This window comes from Gobio gobio (assembly GCF_949357685.1).
Source record: "Gobio gobio genome assembly, chromosome: 9".
Taxonomy (NCBI): Eukaryota; Metazoa; Chordata; class Actinopteri; order Cypriniformes; family Gobionidae; genus Gobio; species Gobio gobio.
In genome coordinates, this window is record NC_137115.1 from 34,453,912 (window position 1) to 34,478,358 (window position 24,447).

The window sequence follows — 24,447 nt, forward strand, 5'->3', positions numbered from 1 at the left end:
TTTGACAGTAAATTGCTGTTTTCCATTAAAACAGTAATACACCGTAGAAAACAATGCATTCTGGGTAATATTTGTAATTTTCGAGAAAATAGCCAACAGGAATATACCGTGAATTAACAGTGCTCAAAGTCGACACTCAGAGGCTGTGCTCCAAATCACACCCTATACCCTCATTCACTATTCCCTACACTAGTTTACTGATAGTGAGCGAAAATAAGTGAGTGAATTCAAACACCTGATGAACACCTGCTGTTATCACCGAAGGAAAGAGATACATGAACAGAAAAAAGTTGCTTTCATCAACTGAAGATAAAAGAAGATATTCAATCTCTGAAGATCTCAGCAGAGGAGGATTAAACAACTCCATAAACAGCATTACCAGCTTCACACATTACTAACCAGACTGACTTTATTTCTGTCAGACGTCTACAGAACTTATTTTGACGTTACCATTATGGTGATTAGTGTTTGCTTTAGTTGGGCTCTTGAACCTTGACATAATAACATTCGTTTTTTTCTATAGCTGCTCTAACTGTGTGTTTTAAATGCATTTGTTATAGCATGCAAAGCCGAAAGAAAATGTAAACAGATGATGTTGACTATTTATTAATGGTCTGATTCACTGAGCTCCTTCATAATCTAATGATGAAGTTTTATTTTTTGGTAACCCAATAATTTTACAGCATGAGTTCTATCAGTGTTGCAACAACCAGATAATTTGAAGGACAGGAAAAAAAGCTTGTGGTCAATACATTTTGAATACCAGAGTCATTCAGACTCAAATAGACATCAAGAATTGGCGTATGAATCTCAACAATGGTGACAATCAAAAGCTTCATTCTGCAATGCATGCTGGGTACAGGCATTGTGCAAAAATCATCCATGACTACAATCTGCATCGGAGAGAGGGCTGTTGTGCTCTGGGAATGAGGATGATGCTGAGCCCACTGTAATGGTGTGTGCTTCGCTGAATCGGATTCAGAGTTAACAGCCATGCTTCCCGGGATCACTCCTGGATGTGCATGGGCAACTTGGCAGTGTGGCACTTCTTTGGATATGGAAAGCCAAAAGGGCCAAAACTGCATAAGTTTTTCCTCTCTCACTACCCTCAACGGTGGGGTGGCTGTGCGCAGACCACCCCTGCCTGCACAGGGTAGTTCTGAGTTGAGGTTGAGCTGTGCATGTTGACTAACCGTGATCAAAGTCATGGCGCAGGCCCTCGGCCAGACGATGTCCACCTCAGTGGTCCAGAAAAACCTCCTGGCTTGCCTTGCTGAGATGTGAGTGGTCGTCAAAGTACGCTTTCTCAATGCTCCCATCTCACAAGGTGGCCTTGGGCGACACTGTTGAGAACTGGGCCCAGCAGTTCTTCGCAGTCGGTAGCAGGCTGAGGCAATCAAGAGCCTCCCCCGACGTACCATCAGAGTGCCTCGTGGGCCGCCCCTCAGTCTGCTCGTCGCCAAAGGCGTCGTCCCCTGAAACAAAACAAAAAAAAACACACTTGGCACAGCCTGCTCTACTGTGTCCTGCAGGGGATGACGCTACCTGTCTCTGCTGCTGTTTAAGCGGTCGGTGAAACATCACCTCTGAGACGGGTGACCGGGAGATGGGCGGGGCTGCTCTTCCCCGGAGGAGGGCCGGGTAGAAAATATTGAGTCAAAATCCGTTCTGCCGCTGGTGTCACAACCCTCCTCCTTCGCCAGTGGACTGTAGTGGACGGTTCGAGGACGCAACCTAGCCTTCTCACGTACCCTCTGCCCTCTCGTGGAATCAGGTAAGTGTGCACCGCACACTCACAACCGCGCTGCGGGCCGCCTCCACGAGACAGCCGCCCCAGCCTGGTACCTGCATTCCACCTCGCTGCCCCACGGTGGGTACGCCGGTGGTCCCTATTGTCCCGCTTGCACGGACTCTGCGAGCCTGGCTAGAGCTCCCCAGTCCGTCTCGCTGGCTCATTCGGACCATCAGGCTCGGCTATGCGATTCAGTTCGCCCGGCGCCCCCCCCCAGGTTCAAGGGCGTCCGCTTCACCTCGGTGAATGCCGCAGATGCCCATGCCCTGCGTGCCGAGATCGCTGTCCTACTGGCGAAGGACGCGATAGAGCCGGTCCCTCCAGCCGATATGAAGACCGGCTTCTACAGCCCGTACTTCATTGTACCCAAGAAAACCGGTGGGTTACGACCAATCTTGGACCTGCGAGTCCTGAATCGGAGCCTCCACAAGCTACCGTTCAAGATGCTCACGCAGAAATGCATTTTCGAATGCATCCGTCCCCAAGATTGGTTTGCAGCGATCGACCTGAAGGACGCGTACTTTCATGTCTCGATTCTTTCTCGACACAGGCCGTTTCTGCGCTTTGCGTTCGAGGGTCGAGCATATCAGTACAGAGTCCTGCCCTTCGGGCTGTCCCTGTCCCCCCGTGTCTTCACGAAAGTCACGGAGGGGGCCCTTGTGCCCCTGAGAGAACAGGGCGATCGCATCCTCGACGACTGGCTCATTCTAGCACAGTCAAGCCAGGGATCAGTTGTGCGAACACAGGGACCTGGTGCTCAGACACCTCAGCCAGTTGGGTCTTCGGGTCAACTGGGAAAAGAGCAAACTCGCCCCCGTGCAGAGGATCTCTTTTCTCGGTGTGGATTCGGTCGAACGGACAGCGTGCCTCCCAGAGGAGCGTGTCCAGTCGATGGTGAAGACAAGGTGGTCTGCGTTCCCGTCGCATGTCGCAACTCGCCTGCCATCTCCTCCTCTGGAGTCAGAAGTGTCTGAGGTCGCTTCGGGCCATTCATGTCCCTGGTGTGCACAACCCGTGTGGCCGACAAGCTTTCACGAGCTGCGCTCCCAGGCGAGTGGCGACTCCACCCCCAGGTGGTTCAGCTGATTTGGAGACAGTTCGGGGGGGCACAGGTCGACCTGTTTGCTTCCCCAGAAACGTCCCACTGCCAGTGGTTCTATTCGCTGAACGAGGGTACACTCGGCACGGATGCCCTTGCGCACAGCTGGCCCCAGGGGCTGCGCAAATATGTGTTTCCCCCAGTGAGCCTACTTGCACAGACTCTGTGCAAGGTCAGGGAGGACGAGGAGCAGGTCCTGCTGGTGGCGCCGTACTGGCCCAACCGGACCTGGTTCCCAGAACTTATGCTCCTCGCAACAGCCCCTCCGTGGCCGATTCCTCTGAGGAAGGACCTTCTGACTCAGAGACGGGGCACCCTTTGGCACCCGCGTTCAGACCTGTGGAAGCTTCATGTCTGGCCCCTGGACGGGACGCGGAGGTTCTAGGTGACTTACCCCAAGAGGTAGTTAACACCATCACTTCGGCACGAGCACCGTCTACAAGACAGGCTTACGCCTTGAAGTGGGACCTGTTCATCGAGTGGTGTTCTTCTCGCCGAGAAGACCCCTGAAGATGTTCGATCGCGTCTGTGCTTTCCTTCCTGCAACAGGGGTTGGAGCGTAGGCTGTCGCCCTCCACCCTCAAGGTTTATGTTGCTGCAATATCTGCCTATCACGACCATGTAGAAGGTAAGACGGTTGGGAAGCACGACCCGGTCGTCAGGTTCCTTAGGGGGGCGAGACGGTAATATCCTCCTCGCCCTCCCTCCATACCCTCTTGGGATCTTGCTCTGGTGTCAGAGCACTTTAAGAATGCCCCATTTGAGCCTTTGCAGTCAGCAGAGCTAAAGATTCTGTCTATGAAAACTTTGCTGTTGGCTGCATTGGCCTCCATCAAGAGGGTAGGGGACCTGCAGGCATTTTCGGTCGACGAATCGTGCCTAGAGTTCGGGCCGGGTGATACCCACGTGGTGTTGAGACCCCGGCCTGGCTATGTGCCCAAGGTTCCTACCACTCCCTTCAGGGACCAGGTGGTGAACCTGCAAGTGCTGCCCCCGGAGGAGGCAGACCCAGCCCTAGCTTTGCTCTGTCCCGTCCGCGCTCTGCGGGTTTACGTGGATAGAACTCAAAGCTTCAGAACCTCAGATCAGCTCTTTGTCTGTCACGGAGGCCAGCAGAAGGGAAAGGCTGTCTCCAAGCAGAGGATGGCCCACTGGATAGTGGATGCCATCACCTTGGCTTACCAAGCACAAGGTGTGCCCTGTCCGCTCAGGGTGCGAGCACACTCTACTAGAAGTGTTGTATCCTCCTGGGCGCTGGCATGTGGCGCCTCGCTGTCAGACATCTGTAGAGCTGCGGGCTGGGCGACACCCAACATGTTCGCTAGATTCTATAGCCTACGTGTAGAGCCGGTCTCCTCCTGTGTTCTCACCTCAAACGGGTAGAAGCACTGAGAGGCCCCGTCTCTTGTCGGCTTGCTGCGCTACGGCGCTTATATTCTCCAGAAGCAAACTCTGTGAGTCCTCCACCGCCCTCGGTGCCGGACGTGGCGGAACGTCTGGCATCAGGCCCCTTGCCGCTGAATCCTTGAGAACCGGTATTGGGCTCGGGTTATATGAGTGACCCTACGGGGATCCCATATATCTTTCCACGGTCGCTCCTACGGGAAGCCCGTGTCTTTCCCTTGGGAGAGCCTTCCCGTCAATGGGACTGAGCCCCCTCTCTCCGTTGCGGGCTACGGCTCAGCATTGTACTCCACATAACTCCTTCGGGGTACGATGTGGGCTCCGCAGCGTCCCCTTCACTAGGGCACGCTTCCCAGTGTTATCCAATAAATCACTGAGCGGGTCTTGCGGAACGGCAGTGATGGACTTCCCGGTGTGAGCCCCGTCTCATCAGGTAAGAGCTCAGGTGGCTCACACAGGGCACTGGAAGGGGGCAGAGGCCATGGCGCTTTGGAAGGGATTCCTATTCGTCGGTACTCCGACGTGGCGTCGAGAGTGACCGACTGAATGGGAACGTCTCGGTTACGTATGTAACCCTCGTTCCCTGAAGGAGGGAACGGAGACGCCACGTCCCGTCGCCATGTCCTCTGTACCCTGCTGGGGTGCCTGTCTACCTACTCGGCTCCTCAGCAAAAGGCTGATTTGATGCAATCACCTGTGTCTCATTTATACCCGCACGGCGTGGCATGAGCACCTGGTGCAATTATTGCATGCCAATGTGCATTGGCTCGTTTAGTTACACTCGAAGTAGATTGGCTCTCGCGAGCGAGATTCCTATTCGTCGGTACTCCGACGTGGCGTCTCCGTTCCCTCCTTCAGGGAACGAGGGTTACATACGTAACCGAGACGTTACCACCCCTTTAATATTTACCTTTATTTGTGGTGTTGTTTTTGTTTTGACTTTTGGTAGTGTTTTGTGATGTTCAGAGTTGATCTGTTCATCTTTTTTTTTGACTGTCACCATTGTTGAGATTCATATGCGGATTCTTCATGTCTATGTGAGTCTAAATGGCACCATAGTACAAACCATTTATGTATTTCATGAGTTTAAAAATCCTTCATAACTGATTCCTAATCACTGTTTGATATTTTACAAACTGTCACAGTTTTGGTAATGAAAAATAGGGGTAATATGAGATGTATATATTAAAAAAAAAGGTTTTGTTTAGGGAATAGACACTGAATGAGATGAACGAACCAAGCATTCCATTATGTTTATGTCACAACTAATAACTCCTGATCACAAGTGTTTTGCTACAACAAATGTGTCTAAGAAACACACAGTTATAGATGCCAAAAAAAAACTATTGTTACAAAGTCAAGGGTCAAGAGCCCAACTGAAGCGAACACTAATCAACATAATGGTGACCGAACATTTTCAATTAAACATCAAAAGTTAATTTGATCTGTTAATTTTCTATAAGAGCTTCTGTAGATGTCTGACAGAAATAAAGTAAATCTGGTTAGTAATAAGTGAAGCTGGTAATGCTGTTTGTGGAGTTGTTTAATCCTCCTCTGCTTTAATGTCTTCTTTTATTTTCAGTTGATTTCATCTAAGGCTGTGGCTGAAGTCAGTTGTACTTCTCTTTCCTTGAGTGGTTCTGCTTGTTAACAGCAGGTGCTCATCACTAATTCTCAATTATCACTTAATTAATATCTTAATTATCTCATTAACTTCAACAATGCTTCAATTACTCTAACACTCTGTAGTGTGGACACATATAAGTGTTCATTTAAAACTGAAGATTTTGCTGTGGAGTTTAAAGGGTTAAAGGAATTAGATGAAAATTAACGGTAAACAACTGTAAATTAATTTACGGAAAAGTACTGTAAAAAACAGCAGTTTACTGGCAACCAGAGCTGCCAGTAGATTACCGTAAAATCAAAGAAAAAACAGTAATATACTGTAAAACGTAACAGTCAGATTTACCAGATGAATCAAGATATTTTCACTGAAATAGTAGTGAAAGTTAATAGAAAAAAGTTGTGCAAAGTCTGTAACTGATAAGGACACAGTAAATATTAAAATGAACTGTTTCTATGTGTTGTTGCACAAGATGATATAGAAGAGATCTTTTAGTTGAATTAATTTGTTTGGTGGGTCACCATTGTGCTGGAGAGAGCCTGTGCTTCAGTCCAGGATGAGCAGAGAAACACTGATGAAATGCTGCCTGATGCTTTATTTAAAGTCAGTGGCTGTGTTTGCTAATGCAGTTATGAGCTGTTTGTTGAGTAATTTATCACATACATGTGTGCTATTGCTAGCGATGAACTGTAAAAATTTAAGTTAAAGTAATTTACTTTCACTACTACACATTACGTGTTTGCAGTTTATATTAAGAAATGTTCCTTTTCAGTGGACTCAAATTAAATGTTTACAGTACAAACACCATATGAATACTAGTTTTAAAATGAGAACTGTTTGAAGCAATCAGTTTTTCAAATGAAAAGAGTTACCTTTCATGGTATTATTACGGTAACATACTGTAAAAAAGGAGAGCTGTAAATAAACAGTAGAGGGCTGTAAATTAACAGTATATTGCTGGCAACCACAGCTGCCAGTAGATTACCGTTATTTTACAGCACAATTTATTACAGTGAATGCTCTGGTTTTGTTGTCTGCCGCTTTAAATGCTTGAGCTCATTAAAGCAGGATGGATTCTGATTGGCTTTCAATGTTTTAATCACTCAGCAGCTGGAAAATAGTTTTGTAAGGGATTCTAATGATATCGTTCCTCTATGTCATTACCATTTCAGCTGTAGTATGGACTATATTCTTTTATATTTAGAAAGATTTTTAAAACTATATCTTTATTGCTATTGTTATCATCCTTGGTGTGAACGGGCCTTAGGAACTATACAAACACTCTCTGCAGGGGTTAATAATTTTTAAACTAAATTTTTATTTCTAATTTTCACTATCTCTTGAGGCTCATTTTGTAGAACCAAAATTGCCCCAAATACAATTAGCAAACTACAATAAGTAAAACTAACATCAACCATCAAAAACACATAATAAACAAAATACAAAAGTGATATGCAAATCCATAATCTATCAGACTATCTAACAATTTATAAAAATCCATAACTGAAAAGCTAATGCACATTAAGCAGTTAGTTTGAACTAGATAACATGTGATCTAACTTTAAGGGTACTAAAATGATTCTTATGTTAAACAACAGTTCTTAGGTTTAGATTTAAAAGTGATAAATAAACTATTAATGCTTTTATTCAGCAAGAACACATTACATTTATCAAAAGTGTCAGTTTATGTTAAAAAACATTTCTATTTTAAATGTTTTTTTTTTACTTGCAACAAAAACATAACATTAAGAAATGTCTGTTGAGCAGCAAATCAGCATATTAGAATGATTTCTGAAGGACAAAACACTGAAGTGTGTGACACTGAAGTGACACTGAAGACTAGAGTAATGATGCTGAAAATTCAGCTTTGCATAATAAATAACAGTTTAAAATATATTAAAATAAAAAACATTAATTTTAAATACTAATCATTTCACAATATAATTGTTTTCAAATAAATGCAGTCTCAATGTAGCCTGACAAGCCAGACCCACATCAAGATGTTGGGTCTGGAAACTCACCATTGACAGGGCTCAATCCGAGGGGCGGGATAAACGGTTGTCTTTCAAATTCCCTCTGCATGCAATTGGATCGGGCCATGAGCGCCACAACCAACCAGAGCAAAGAAGAAGGTGAAGTCGAGCTAACGTAAGTTGATAGACTTTCGCCGTATCCGCAAAACTTCGAACATTTCTTCTTTTCTTAAGAATGACTTCAGTGCCGTTCTTTGTTCTTTTCTCAAAGAAAAGCTTAACTCCATGTCTTCCAGAGACCGCTGTTCGTCAGCTTCTTAGTTTACGAGTAGCACGCAAGAACCTCCGCAACTCTGCCGTGACGTGCCGTCATTATGTTAAGCCCGCCAACCGACTCTACACACGCTGTGATTGGCCTGACCAGAGTTTGGTTTTTCCAGCTCTCAGGTCTACCAAGAGTTGCTAGACAATACTCGCGGCAAAATAAATTTTCTGCCGCTAGGGTGCATCTATATTTCTAGGCTACTCTCAATGAGGATAAAAATATATATTTTTAAAGTCTTACCAAACCCAGACTTTTAAACGGTAATGAATGTAGACTAATATGTACTTTTCAAGACCCGCCAGCCTTTTATTTTGGCTTTCTTTTGTTGGGATCAAGCCTTAATTATTCACACTGGTGGCTATAACATGGTAATCATTTGCAATATCATGGTACTTTTATGCTATCAAAAGATTACCATATTCATGCACCATCATTTACATGGTACTGCAAGTTACTTCAAAGAATTGCACCGTATTACCACAAAACTTTTTTTCCATTAGTGACATAAACACACAAACACATTAGACAAGAAATGAATGTAGACAGCACTCTGGCTGTGTTACAAACAAACACCAACAGTTTTAGACGGGCAAAAGCCGGACTAACACATTCCCTCAGGATCTCTCTCATACTGCAGAGATGCGAGAGAACAATCGCTCACAATCACTTATATCAACTCAGAAGAAAAGTCTGTGTGTGTGTGTTGGGATGTAAATTGCCCAGGGCACTGAAGCTCCCTTTGGCACTTAAACAGTGAGAACACCCAGAAATGCCAGAATCCACAAACACAGTGACTCTAATAGAGAAACGAGAGATATTGCCAGATAAAGAGCAGCATATTGCAGAGAAACAGAAAGAAACAAATAAAAACAGAAACCGTGTTTAAACAAGAAGCTCTGTGTATAATAACCATAATTGAGGTTAATTTCAATATTATTATCTTAATACTGTGATATTAACCTTACATTGTAATCATTACAAGCACAAGTTAATTGCTGCCTAACACATGTGTTATGTAGGCTTAAATGAATACATAAAGAACTAACCATGAAATATACTATATTCTAGCTGTATATCACTGCCATATGGACATTACTTTGACACACTCATCTCTGGCTGATAACAGAATACTTCCTAAATTGTGACACTGAAACAAGCTTTTTTTGTAAAGCTGCATTGACACAATTGAGAAAAGCGCTGTTCAAATAAACTTGAAGTTACCAGAATTCTGTAATTAATATTTAATATTATGAGTTTTATTTAAAAAAAAAAATTAACAAACAAATTTCCAGCTGCGATTTTTATAAAAATCAGCAGAAAGAAACTGCAGATTTCTACCTGATCCTCGTGATCTAACATTAGTTGTCAAGAGACTCTGATGTCTCACAGCCATACTAAACCCAGTCATTTCTTGTGTGTTGACCTTGATGTGATACAATCAGCAGCTTTCTGCACTGGTTACTACAGGTGTGTGTGTATATGTGTGTATTGTGCTACAGGCTGGAGTTTAAGAATCAATGAATGAAGAAGAAGATAATTAATAAAGGGCTGAGGAAAGCCGTCTGGAAAAGCACTGCCGCAGGGAAGAGACTGTACCGCGCTGTTGTAAAGCTGAGGAAATCCTGTCTTTCTCTCTCTCTCTCTCTCTCCCCCCCCCCCCCCCCCCCCCCAACCCCCCCACACACACACACACATGTACTTGCCTAATTGAGGACATACTCTACAGTTCAAAAGTTTGGGGTCTGTAAGATGTTTTTTGAAAAGTTTTTGAAAAGTCTTATGCTCACCAAGGCTGCATATATTTTATCAAAAATACAGTCATTTTAAATAAGTGCTTTCTATTTGCATATATTTTGAAATGTAATTTATTCCTGTGATGGCAAAGTTGAATTTTCAGCATAATTACTCCAATCTTCAGTGTCACATTATCCTTCAGAAATCATTGTAATATGCTGATTTGCTCCTCAAGAAACATTTCTTATTATTATCAATGTTGAAAACAGTTGCTAAATAAATTTTTGTGTGGAAAAAACTGCATTTATGCTTAATAAAAGTACAGTACTGAAGTAGTGAAAAAAAAAACCTGTTAAGACTCTCTGCGGGCCAGTCAAGTTCCTCCACACCAAGCTCACTTATCCATGTCTTTATGGACCTTGCTTGTCATGTTGGAACAAGAAGTGGCCATCCCCAAACTGTTCCCACAAAGTTGGGAGCATGAAATTGTCCAAAACGTCTTGGTATGCTGAAGCATTAAGAGTTCCTTTCACTGGAACTAAGGGGCCAAGCCCAACCCCTAAAAAATAACCCCACACCATAATCCCATCTCCACCAAACTTTACACTCGGCACAATGCAGTCAGACAAGTACCGTTCTCCTTGCAAACGTCAAACCCAGACTCATCCATCGGATTGTCAGACAGAGAAGCATGATTCGTCACTCCAGAGAACACGTCTCCATTGCTCTAGAGTCCAGTGGTGGCGTGTTTTACATGACTGCATCCGACGTTTTGCATTGCACTTGGTGATGTAAGGCTTGGATGCAGCTGCTCAGCCATGGAAACCCAAGCAGCTTAAAATGACAGCAGGCTAATATACCTGCTACCAAATGATGAGATAATATAAAAAATATCTATTTGGCAGTTTTTCCCCATGGTGTCGATGTATGTATGCGTGTTTATGTAAATATATACTGTATGTATATATGTATATAAAATACACACACAAACATTGCTTTTCAAAGACTATACTTAAGGCAGCTTTTCAGATCGCTCCTGCACACCTGCTTTCACGCTTCAGAGGGAAAAGAAAGCTTTAACTCCACTTAAAGAACAAAGGAAAGTGAAAATGCCGGGAGCAGCATAGATCTCAGTCGAGGTCTGCATCTCGGTGCCATACGCACATCAATCCCAGAGTCCACCGGGGACAGCTCCCTTCACCTGCTCAGATGAAGCAGCCACACATGCAGGACACACCTGAATAACAAGGTCCAGACGTTCAGTCCTAAAATCCAGATCTCATTTGTGTGAATGTGAGTGTGTACTGTGTCCAGATGGGCTGGAGTCCGCAGCAGACATGCTAGTGCAGGTTGGGTTTGAATGAGCTAAAAATAGCATCAGAAGAACGTGAGACGCCTCCGCAAACGAAGCCTCCCATCTCCATCTCTGCCGTGATGGATGGCATCGTCGTGCCGAGCGAACGTGTGTGCCAGAAGAGGGAGCAAGATGCCTTCAGAACCGCAGAGAGTTGCGGAGACAGACAGAGAGTATATAGAAAGACAGGAATGACTTGTGTTGGTTTTGACAGCATAAAAAATGGAAGCTAAATGAGAAAGTATGAAAGAAAAGGACGATTCATGTGAAGTGACACGGTTGAACGTTGCGAGTTAAAAGCATATTCATGACCATGCATTAAGGATGTGGGCATGCTGTGGTGTTAAAAGTGCATCCATCACCTCTCTTTAACTATACAGTGTAGGAAAAAAAGTGGACAAAAAGAATGATACGGAGACAGCAAAGGAAAGCAAGCTCTTTGTGTCGTTTGCACAGCCTGCTGTGGCTGAGGTGAATGGCTAATCTCTTCTGCTGAGGTCCAAACAAAAGCCGCTCTCAATTAATGGCCTTTATTAAGCAGCAGGGCAGCCACCGTGGGGATAATATGCTTAAAACTTCATGCTAATAATGCTAAATACACTAACCCAAGAATAATCATATCTCAAGCAGTGAGTCTAAGACAAGCATTAGATCGGACAGCTGCAGTCAGCCACCAGTATTCCAGAGACTCTGCTGTCTTAGACCCATCAGTCTGTCTCAAGCTCGGATGATGCCGTCTCGCCTCAATAACATCACATATCGTTCTGGAACACAACATCAACACCGACTCCAAATACCTGCCACAAGTTTCCACAAGGTTTTGCCAACAATGCTGCCATTCACTGGATGTCTGTAATGCACTTAGACAAAATGAAATCAAAATGAATCATATTTAAATAAATGTCCATGGTTAACATTGGTTAGGATTTGGTTTTGAAATTGCAGGATTTGTTTTGTTTTGGAAAAGAAAAGAAAAGAATGTAATGTAAGTTTTTGGCCTCAAAAACAGTTTTTCCTCTCTGTTCATGCAATCATGTTTGAGTGGGCGGGGAAAGGTAATATTAGCCAATAATATCATAGTTAAAGGGTCTCAAATTTGTTGAGATGTGAACAGATATGTACATGCTGCACATCACTGAAAACACTAAAATCTCTCATAATTTTAAACAAGTGGAAATTGGTTATTTTGGAGTTTTTCTAAGCAAATTCGTTCGTTGAAAAGTAAAGTTGAAGCAAAACCACGGAATGTGAGGTAGAATCGTGCCAAAGCGTGCATATGGAGTGAGTGATTGGATGCTGGGGCTGGACAGTCATGATTCTATGTCAGCCGGTACTGAGCGGTTCTCTGCATTTATTCATGAGAATGAACTCTTTTAACCCAATCACTCAGCTGTATTACGCATAAGGTCGTATTACTGCGGAGAAATCAAACAACATCCGGTGGACGCATTAGAGCGGTTTCTACACGGAACGCCGCAATGAGTTCAAACAACGATTGCAACGCGGATCAAAGATCATACGGACTGGAGTAGGAGTATTTCAAGTTTTTTATGGACATATTTCACATACTATAGTGCTCTAAACATGTGTATGGGCATATATTTAATTACGTCTTCTTCAAATGAAATTTGACATCTGATCATGAATGCGATGACATGACGCCTTCTCCTGATACACAGAAGACAATGATGTAGCCCGAAAATTCAAAGAACAATGGACAAAAAGTAACTATGCCTTTATTCGTAAAAAAAAAAAAAAAGAAAAAAAAGCTCTAGGTTTGCTGTGCTATTTAATTAATTATAATTATTATTTAAAAATATTGAACAAAATAAGAAATATTGCTTGAGTAATTTAAGTTTTGAGCTTTTGTTGTGGCAGAAAAGTTTGTGGAGATGGTCGCTGCATGCTGCGTTCCCAAACGCACAAGTGACCCACACTTACATCAGATGCAAAGGACACAATGCAGAGCTTCACTCTGAAACATGCAGTGCATATAATTATTTGAATAAGTTGCAGCCTTGGCAATTTAATAATCGCACTAAGCCATATTGTGGTTTCGGTTGTGATTTCCATATATCCTGCACTGCCCTACATTATTTCCCACTGAATATTCAGACATACATGACATAATGGCAGTTTAATGTGCTGTGAATGTTACTTCATGTTTTAAACACTCCGCAGAGGAAGACCAGGTGGACTGTAAGGTGTGTATTACAGCTGTCACTGTGCTCTGCGTCCATACTGTGCCACGCATGCCATCTGTCAACAGAAGAATCTGATTACCAAAGCATTATGAGTGTGTACAATCACAAAATCACTCGAGACACTGCTAAAATTGTTGTTTTATAATCCAATATGGTAAGCCTTCATAAAAATCATCTCAAAAAAGTATTTCATGTAGCGTTTGGTTTTAGGCATCCGAGATGTCCACCTAAACACAAAGCAATAAAGATTTCATAGATAATATGCCTGTAAACATCTAAAAACTACATGGAAATTCCACACACTGCTCACTTCAATACTCAGGAGTGATGTGGCACAGTGGTTAAAACTCAAGTTTGAACCTTTGAAGTGAACAAGCTAAGAGTAATCACTCTTCTGACATGGTTCATATGACTTCTCCTGCTTTATGTTACAAAAAGACTAGTCACTCCCACGGACCGTTGGCTGAATGTCTGATGCATATGGCACACTTATCTGGAAACACTTCAGGAGTTGCGAAGTTGTCATCTGATTGGTTGAATTCAACAGAATATCCGTGAAATGTGTGTGTTGCTTTCTTTAACGGTCCGCCTGGAAACAAATGCCGTGACGTTCTTGATTGAATAATATATAGATGCACGCCGGTCTGTTGTTGCATCGACATCGACTTCATATTTTCACACCCCTAAACATGACGCGGAACAAAACAAACTGTGATTGGTTGCGTTACATGTCAGTCAAACATTCTCTTGGGCGGTCCTTGACCAATAAAAGCTGCGATAGAGTCCAGACCTTCTGCCGTCAGTCTGAAGGTCAGGCTACGCGAGACTACAAAAAAAAAATACATTTAAGATGTTATTTGATGAAAATTATTCTTTACACAAAGCTATTGTATGGCTTCAGAAGTTTATATAACACAAGTGCATACTACATACTACTCTACACAATCAGACGGTGAAGCCACCAAACATCTTTCAGCACATTCAGATGGTTCATTGAATACATTCTACACATCTCAAAAACTGAGATCTGTGATTGACTACTTTCTCAGGCAGCGTTTGGGAGTTGCTGTTGAAGCAAACATAAAATCAAGTTTTTGTTGTTTTAATGGCAAACCGCATGTATTTGAGCAGCACAGCTGTGCTGGGTAATCAACCTGAATGAACTAGCTCATGCCAGACATCTCTGTGAATGGGACTGACAGTCAATATGGAACCAATAAAGGGATAGTTCACCCAAAATTAAAATTCTGTCATCGTTTACCTACCCTAATGTCATCCCAAACATGTATGAATCTCTTTCCCCTGTGGAACACAAAAGGAAAAATATTGCAGAATGTCAAGAGTGCTGTTTTTCATAATGGGGATTGTAAAGCTAGAAAAATGATGAAAAAGCATCATAGAAGTAGTGCACAATATTCAAACTCTTGGAAAGTCGAACAATATCTTTGTTCACTGCAAAAAGAAAGATTTTCTTACTTAGTATTTTGTCTTGTTTTCCAGGACAAATATCTTAACATTCTTAAATCAGGATACATTTACTTGATAAGCAGAACTTTTTTTCTTTTTATGTATAAATTTTTCAACTAAACATCGAAATACATCTAAATAATAAACTAAATTAACCATTTAAACTAAATTACTGATCAAATTATTGATCTAAAGCCCACACTGTCACTGTATGATACTTGACATTTTTCCAGAATGGCTATACAGCTGAATAAAATTATGCTGCATTATTTTCCTGTTTAACACTGTAAAGCTGCTTTGAAACAATCTACATTGTTAAAAGCGCTATATAAATAAAGTTGACTTGACTTGACTTGACTATAAAAATATCTGCCAATGGGTTCAGAAAAATAAACTTAATTTATTTAATATTTAATAAGTTTATTTTTCTGACTCCTTTGGCAGATATTTTGTCTTGTTTTAAGCAAAACTGACGTAATTTTGCTATATGTGACCCATTCTGGCAAAAGTAGTCGGAATGCGCACAGGATAATTTCGAGCTACAGGCAAAACAAGTGAAAAATGTAGATTTTGGTTGATTTTAAGGTTTTCACAAAAATTAGTTAATTAAGCCCTCATGTAGCGATCCCAATGCTCCAAATAGCAATGAAACATCTAAAAGTATCTTTATTTGTATGTTTTCAGAGAGGAGTACCTTTCCTTTGTCCATCTCACGCGTGCTGACTGACAGATCCAATGTGTGTGCACAAAGACGCCTCAGACACTACGCAATCCTGATATACATATACACAGAATTACAGTATTTCAAAATATCTGTCTTGGCGAGTATTCATGCAAACATTATCTGTTATGTCTTATGTGAACGTTTGGTTAACTGTTGGGGAAAAACATCTGATGTGTAACATTACATTAGACAGTACAGTCTTACAGTCTTAATACATAAGCTGTCTGTTTCATTAATGTTCATCAAACAATTGTGGTATCATGGGGAAAAAAGTTGAATATATATTTTTCCTATAGATATTTGGTTTTGACTTGTTGTGTGTCAAATTTGGTGTTATTTTTGGTGGGATTTTAAGGTATGGTTATTTTGAAACCTTTAGAAAAACTTTAACTCGATTTTTCTCAAAATTGACTACGCTGACTCTATCGACTTCAAACAGGTGTAGCTCAGTCATTTTTTCGTCCGAATCATACATTATTTTAAAGGTTTTTTAATAGGGAATGTGAAAATAACAATAACTAAAATTACTTTTAAAAAATGTGCTCATTGTGACTCATTTTGCCAGCACGGGTCACATATTTTTCAAAAAACAAAACTTGCGTAATATTGCTTATGAAGTAAATGTATCTTGTTTTAAGTATGTTTAGATATTTGTACAGAAAATAAAATATAGACAAAAATACAGAGTAAGAAAATCATTTTTGTAGTGCTTGAGGAAAAGACCAAAATGAAAGTAATTATTTACTGAAAATCCTCTCAGCATAGCTTTCAAATCACATTCAATTCAAATTTGGCATGTCAAGAAGTTTGACGTCAATGATGTCAAACCAAGCACAGCAAATCTTGACGTATGAGATTTGATAACTATATTACAAAACTGCTTAATAATGATTCAGGGGGTGACAGGTTTCACACAAAACTGTCATATGGCTTTTGAAGACTTGAAATGTGGCACATGAATCATATGGACTACTTTTATGTGGCGTGGCTTTTTTTTATTATAATACTTTGGATCTAAACAGCCCCCGTCCCCATTATGAAAAAGAACAGTCTAGATATTACGTAATGGGTCTTCTTTTGTGTTCCACAGAAGAAAGAAAGTCATAAGGGTTCGGGAACAACATAAGGGTGAGAAAATGATTACAGAATTTTCATTTTTGGGGGAACTATTCCTTTAAGCAAAACCAATATTTGAGAAAGGAAAAGTTGAAGACATGAACATCATCTCTCTTTGAATTTTTTTTTTTTGAATTTCACACGAGATACGAGCAGGTAACTAGTTCCCTAAGTCATCCTTTTACCAGAGATGAAGAGTGCACACACCCACACGCATACAGCAAACCTTCCGTCTGTAATCTACTGTAAAGCGTAACATTTCTCTTCCAGCAGTGAGATCCCTGTAGTCTTCGCTGTGTAAGTACATCACAGGTGTCCCTCTGCGTTTAACGTCAGGGAATATGGCTTTTGTCACACTTTGAAATCTTTAACGAAACCCTCCAGAGATATGCGCTCTTCTCAACACATCACTTCTTTATACACCTTTCCCTCTCTCTTTTTATCATTACACATAGTCTTTTGGAAGTCACCCTGCAGTGAATAGCCAAAAATCTTTGCAAGAGTAACTGTAAGCAGATGGAACAGTAATGCAAGGTGAGGGCAAAATGAATGACCCAACCCCTAAAGCAACCAAACCTACACAATATACATGGCAGATACAGCTCCTTAAGTCCAAACCTTTCAGGCACTGTTTACACCTGGTATTAAGACGTTTTGCTCGATCAGATCACAAATAGATGAGGAAGACATACCCGTTTACACCTGGTGTTTTAATCCGTCTCTTTTGTCCACTTTCAACCACTTCTGTCCTCTTTGAGGGGAGGGTCTATGGGCAGGTAAATGTATGAGCTTTTTCAGATCTTCCGGTCTAATGGACAACATAAGCTCGTGCAATTTACATACGAACGTACATATGTAAACATACAGAGAGCAGCCGTTTTCATTTTTGCTCTGACAGCCGTAAGACAACGCTGAACACAGTAAGTGTGTGCGTGTGTATGTTAGAAATCAGAAATGGTGAGAGAACATTGTTCTTGGTACATTGGTACAGCCAACAAAGTTTAAATCCTGTTTGGCTAGCACACTTCCCATAATGTTTACATATTAGGTAAGTAGGCAGAGAGTAGGTGGTATTTTACAGCTGCTCGAGCCCATTCGACCACATGAGCATTTACACTATGAAAGCAATCCGGTCTAATGCGTTTTCGACTACATACACTTTCACTTACACTTACACGTTTCGGACCGCATACACTTTTCAACTTGAATTTTATTTCCGAAAGGACTGAAATTATTTTTCTAGCTGTATAATGGAAGATTGCGATATGAAAAAGTATACAAATATTGAAAAAAAAAAATGCCATTATATATTTGATATGCATAGTTAAACGTTCCTTCTAAATAATAAAAAAAATACCCTCACCCCATCAAAAATAACCCTAACACGAATTATATAAAAATATATAAATTACAATAAATGAATGAATACATTTGTAAAAATGCTGAGCTTTCACCACTGCATCACACAAATAGATAGATAAATAAATAAACAAGCTTTCACCACTATGAAGCCCCTAAAAGGAAAATGGTGATGGAGAGAAAACATGAGATGGGAGGAAAAAAATACATTTCAATGCTTTTGCGTTCTCTTGCAAAAGTTTTCCCCCTAAGAAACTTTGCCTCACAAAACTTTAGAATTTAATTGGGGGAACGCAAAACTTCTACGAGAGAACGCAAAAGTATTAACAGATAATTGTCCATCACCACGTCCCGTTAAGGGCTCCGTACACCACAGTATGCCAATCATCTGATATCTTTAGAACTTGACTGTTGAGAATCCACTTGGTTGGACATGCATAGTCACACACCTATCCACATGAGGTCCTACTGTTCACAATGTCATGACGTTGAAGGCTTATAAAAGCTGTGTGGAGACCATCATCGTCAACTGAAAGCCTCGAAGACTGGCTGTCCATCCAAAAACAGCAATAAAGACCCAGGCCACTCCTGTTTACTAAACCTGTGCCAGCACCTAGATTTGCCAACTGGCACTTACAGGACTTCAAAAAGACTGAAGAAAAGGTTTCTCAGATGTCTTTGGCTTGAATTCCAAGCACCATTTCTGATGAAAACTACTTACTTGGCAAATAAATCAGGCAGGTTAATGTATCAAGCTTTTTTTATGGGCTAGAACTATGAGATTTGATCATTTGAAGGAGCAAATTGAATGGAATGGAACAAAACACAAAGATGTCGGCAATGAAATAAACTCAACAGTCTTAGACAATGAGTTTGTGGACGTCTCTAATTGGCACAGTGAAAGCCAAGATTTAATCCCCACAGAAAATGTGTTCAGAGACCTGGCGATTACAGTTCACAGATGATCCACAAAGCATCTACATGGAGGAGACAGGAAAACTGACCAAATCCGGTTCTGCAAATCTGGTAGACTCACAGCCTACTCAAGTCTCACAGCTGTAATCACTGCCGAAGGCAGCTCTGCAAAATAGTGAATAAAGAACCTGAATTTAGATGTCAATGGAGGATTCTAAAAAGTGCACTCATATTTTAAATCTGAAGGCAAAAGAAGTTTCAATTGATTTTGAAATATGTCAGTGAAAAACATTATGTGCTGAGTAATTTCTAGGTGCACTGGGACACATCAAAACTAAAAAATCTCTTTAATATCTAACTATTTCTCTTAAAAAGCATTGAGATAAACTGGAGAGCAAATGGAGACTTTACATTTTACTCCTGGGAAAAACTATCCACTAATCTCATGTGTCTCCTAGGGGGATTTCAAACTGGGCTCAAATTTGCCAAGAAAAAAGTCTACAATCAAACCCCAGAGATCTCAATATGATCTCAATATCGAACAAAACTTACACCAAAAATGTATGTATACCATAAAAACATACATCAGTGATGTCTCATGCTCTCAGCATTGGATATTGGCATATGCGAATAACGGTTGCAATCTGATATTGTTTATTTGTATTATAATGCTCCCAAAGATAGTATCAGGATTTAGCGGGTGCGAGTTAGCATTTGAAAGGCTTGTGGTAGGGGGATGTGCCAGTGAAAATCTGGCATTTAACACATTCTTTCTGCTCTCTTTCACCTCTCGTTATTAACATAGAGACTTGGGCCCTGCTAAAGGACAGCACTCGTTAACACTACGGATCTCTGCTTTTAATGAGGCTCTGACACATAACCACATACATAGACACTCACGTTAAACCATACTAATGCATGCATGGTCACTAAAGCACACTCATAGAGCGCTGAGAGGGAGGATAAAAGATTCAAGGAGAAACACATTTCTGACCGGCACAATGAGCCATTGATCTAGAGCTCACTCATTCTACTGCAGTTACTCACTTCATAGGCGTCAAATGTACTGAAGGAACACAACTAAAAAGGCTGAGAAACATGCAGCAAGCCTTTTTATAAACAATCAATCAACTCTACCAGGGCTGAGCACATACATTCACACAATATTCAGAATATTCTTCAATCAAAATGGGTTTTTCAATGATAATTTCTTAAACTTTTACATTCAGACACCCCCAATCATTAATATTTGGTTATATTCCTAGAATGCATCAGCATCTCAGTCCAAACGATTAAAACTGGAACCTGAACAAACCAGCAAGGATCACCCTTAGCCCAACAGAAATAAACCCACCCACTCTGAGCTACTAATGAATAACAAGTTGCTGTTTGTCACTAGTAGGTGTTCCTACTCAACTGTCATATTCCTCTATGTCAGGCAGTGGATCACGTGAACTTCAATGTTTGCACATTTGCTCATTATATCGCCAGTTTGCTAAACGCTACATTACCACAGGCTTTAAAAAAGGAAGCCGCTTGACACTGGCCAAAATACAGATATCCCACGTTTGGTTGCCTTCAGCATGGTGTGTGATTGCGTTCAGTGCACAGTCAATAAAATCATTGTGCATATAGTTTAGGCGTTTGGACATATGTTTAGCATTTTTCCAACTGTAATTGTGCATAAGTAAAGCGACAATTTTGTTAACCAACCATATCCTAGCTAAAATGAAAGTTGCTATCTAAAATCTGAATTAAATTCAACACTATCGGCAGACTTTGAAATGCTTCTGACAGATGTCACTGCCAACACCTCACAACGATTGGCTGGCAGCTGCCTCTTATTTGCATAAAGTTATAAAGCATAAAGCATTTCTCATCTTTTGATGCTCTCACCTCATGCTCTGCACCGCTGTCAATCGCACAATCCCTCATGCGAGCCTGCTGCTCAGTTTGAAGGGGTCATGGTTTAGCACGGCCTTGTTAGCATCTGCTAGTAATGTAGATGCAGTAACTTCACAGATGGTGCTTTTGATGTCCATTCAAAATAAGCTGTGTATTCTGACAAAGCAATACTTTGCAAGCAATTCGCTACCAGTCAAAAGTTTGCGGTCAGTAAGATTTTTGATCGAAATTAATACTTTTATTAAGCAAGGATGCATTAAAATTGATCAAAAGTAGCAAAAAAACACATTTATAAATGTTACAAAATATTTCTTTTTTCAAGTGCCCCTATTATTCTTTTTCGAATATTACCTATCATGCAGTTGGTAATATAGCTGTATGTGAATGTAAGCGGTCTGCAAAGTTTATAGTGCACACTAAATAAAGTTATTGTCTCCCAAAACAAACAATCGACTCTGAACCGCCTTAAACGAGTCGTGAGGAATTCCAGTCTCACTTCCGTGACCTGCATGTAATGCGGTAACACATTTGCACAATGCCCGCCTATGGTGTTCGAACAACTTCTACTTTGACACGCCCTTAAAGATGGTAACTGGTTCATGTTGTGTACATGTAGAGAAGATGCCGTTTTCTGCCCTGCAAAAGCAAATTCTCTTTGTAAACACTTCCAAAAGATGACGATGTGAAGAGTAAGTGGTTAAAATTACAACAGCGATACAACAGCAGTATAACCTTTTGTGAGGTCTAAATGGGATTTACAAAACGCTTATCCATTAGAGATGGGAAAGTACCCACTTTATTTGGACCAACTTGCTCCTCAGAATCATATCCTGTAAGTATGATTAATTATTGATGTATATATTTTTTATTTTTTATTTGGGTGTTCATAATACGTAGTTTTGTGTTTTATATTGTGCAAGTTTCCGGATAACCAACTAACTCACGTTATTACTGTCTTACTGAAATACTTTTGCTAATCAGCTGTGTGCCACTATTACCTAAAACTGGGTCCATTAATGCAGATTGTCTGTTGTTCTTACAACTTTGAGTAATAATAAAGGATGGAGCGAGATTTGTTTTACAAACTTTAATGTTACATCAGACATAGAAATATACACATGGGTTTATTGATGGACATGCACTTGTTAATGCTGATGGTGCGGAATTACAGTTGAAACATCTCATAATGTACTTCAAACTGAGCAGAGTGTCACTGAGAAACATCCTGCTTAAATCGTCCTTGCGATGGAGGTTTGGGTTGATTAACTAGTTCTTCCAATGTTTCATAATCGGACTCTCGCTCGGATTGATATGTTAAAATCAACGCCATCGTTACTGTCTTTGCAGTGTGTACAACCGCTGACCTTTTGCAGTGTGTACAACCGCTGACCTTAAGGAGGCTTTCGTTATGGCAAAATAGGCTTTTCGTTTCTGACATGTGCTGCAAACGGTAGACCAATCACAAACAGACTGATTCTGGCCAATCAGAGCAGAGCAGGTTCGTGGAAAGAAAGAGAGACTGATTCATCCGATGAGGCGTTTGAGAATCATTGAAAAATGTGGTGATGTGCAATGTATATTACTAGAAAATGAAAGTGTTTTTGACCTTTGATGCATGTAAACCTGTAGTAGCAGACTTCTAAAATGAAATAACATAATAGGGGGCACTTAAAAATTTTTTTCTTTTGAACTTCCTATTTATCAAAGAAGAGAAATATTAAATAAATATATATACACATATAACAAAAAGAACAAAAATATTGAGCACCACAACTGTTTTCAACATTAATAATAACAAGAAATGTTTCTTAAGCAGCAAATCAGCATATTAGAATGATTTCTGAAGGATTATGTGACACTAAAGATTGGAGTAATGATGCTGAAAATTCAGCTTTGCCAAGCACAGGAATATATTACTTTGTATAATATATTCAAAGAGAAAAAAAAATCATAATATTACTGTTTTTACTGCATTTTTGATCAAATAAATGCAGTCTCTGAAAGACTTTGTTCATAATCATTAAAAAACTGTACAGACCCCAAACTTTAAACAGCAGTGTATATAAATTACATATAATTGCATTGGAAATGTTAACGGATAGCTGTCGCCAGTTACTATAATCCTCCTCATCTCAACACGTAACAGTAATGTCCAGTAAATCGCCAGCTTTCAATGAAAATGAATGATATCCAGTCGCTGCAACTCGCTGTTTAAACGGCCTTAACACATTACAACTAACCTATGATGTAAAACGAAATTTAAGCCATTGCTTAAATGCAATTAAAATGTATGCACCCCTCTAAATCCTGGCTCCAGCGTGTGCAATACTGAAAATATTATTCAATTAAAAATGCCACCTGCAACCGTAACACCTGTATCTGTCCAATAGGAACAGGTGAGTAACTGCACTTCAACACCACACTCTCGTATCCATCAGCACCATATGTCGCTCGAAAGGGCCCAGGGGACACTGTACAATACGCTGCAACAGAACTGACAAGTCTGACAGCCCCTCGACATGGGGGAAAAAGTCCCTGTGAATTACAGTAAAGCTACAATAATCCACCCTAGTCAGTATATCTACCTTTGGTTTTCCGTCTCTCTCTCTCTCTCTCTCTCTCTCGCTCTCAAAGTGGCCAGTTTTCAAAGTCCACCACTAATGAAGACTGGTAACATTCAAGAGCAAAAATTGCAGTAGTAAGATGAAAAGGTAAAAAAAGAGAGAACAATCATGTGCACAATGAAAGAGAACAGGACGGGCAAAAAAAAAAAATGAGAGAGAGAGTTTGGAGCACTGACAGAACTCACCGTTTGCTGCAGGTCAGGGATGCCTATGCGGACGACCAGTGCGTTGCCCTGGGGTTCCTCCATGGGGCCGGCCGGCGCTCGGCAAACGTCGGCGTGCGGAGAGCGGGAGCTGTCCCCCCGGCTGGTGCTGGAGAGGTGGCGGGGAAGAGGCTGCGCAGGGCGAGAGTAGATGAGGAGAGGGAGAGAGAGAGGCAGCGAGAGAGGGAGAGAGAGGGGGAGGGCAGAGGGGGGCTCAGACGGGAGTTCAGGCTGCTGCTGTGGACGATCTCTGGGCTGGGAAGGCTCATGTTTGCCCGAGCCCGCACTCACAGGCATGCTCTGTGTGTGTGGAGCTCCGACTGCATAGTGCCTCTCTCACGCATACGCGTGTGCGCACACACATACACACACGGGGAGCTGCTGGCACACGCGCACACACACACAAGCACAGGGAGAGAGAGAGAGAGTGAAAGAGGGGAGGGGAGATGCAAGCGAGGATTAGAGAGAGAGAGAGAGAGAGAGAGAGAGAGAGAGAGAGAGAGAGAGAGAGAGAGAGAGAGAGAGAGAGGTTAAATGTGTGCTGTGATTAAGCATTTTAAGCATCAAACCTGTAGGCTATAATGCCGGTTTAACACATTTCTGAATGTACAATAAAACAGATTAC

General features: G+C 41.3%; 1 protein-coding gene across 1 annotated transcript in view; it reads right to left on the reverse strand.

Moving 5' to 3' along the window:
* shank3a (SH3 and multiple ankyrin repeat domains 3a) overlaps positions 1-24,119 on the reverse strand; it is a gene marked incomplete at both ends in the record, with an annotated part of 329,579 nt that extends 305,460 nt beyond the window's left edge. The window contains one exon of the mRNA XM_079825457.1: positions 23,805-24,119. Coding sequence (XP_079681583.1) covers positions 23,805-24,119 — 315 coding nt within the window. The remainder of the gene's footprint in view (positions 1-23,804) is intronic.
* Between the last annotated feature and the right edge of the window lie 328 nt (positions 24,120-24,447).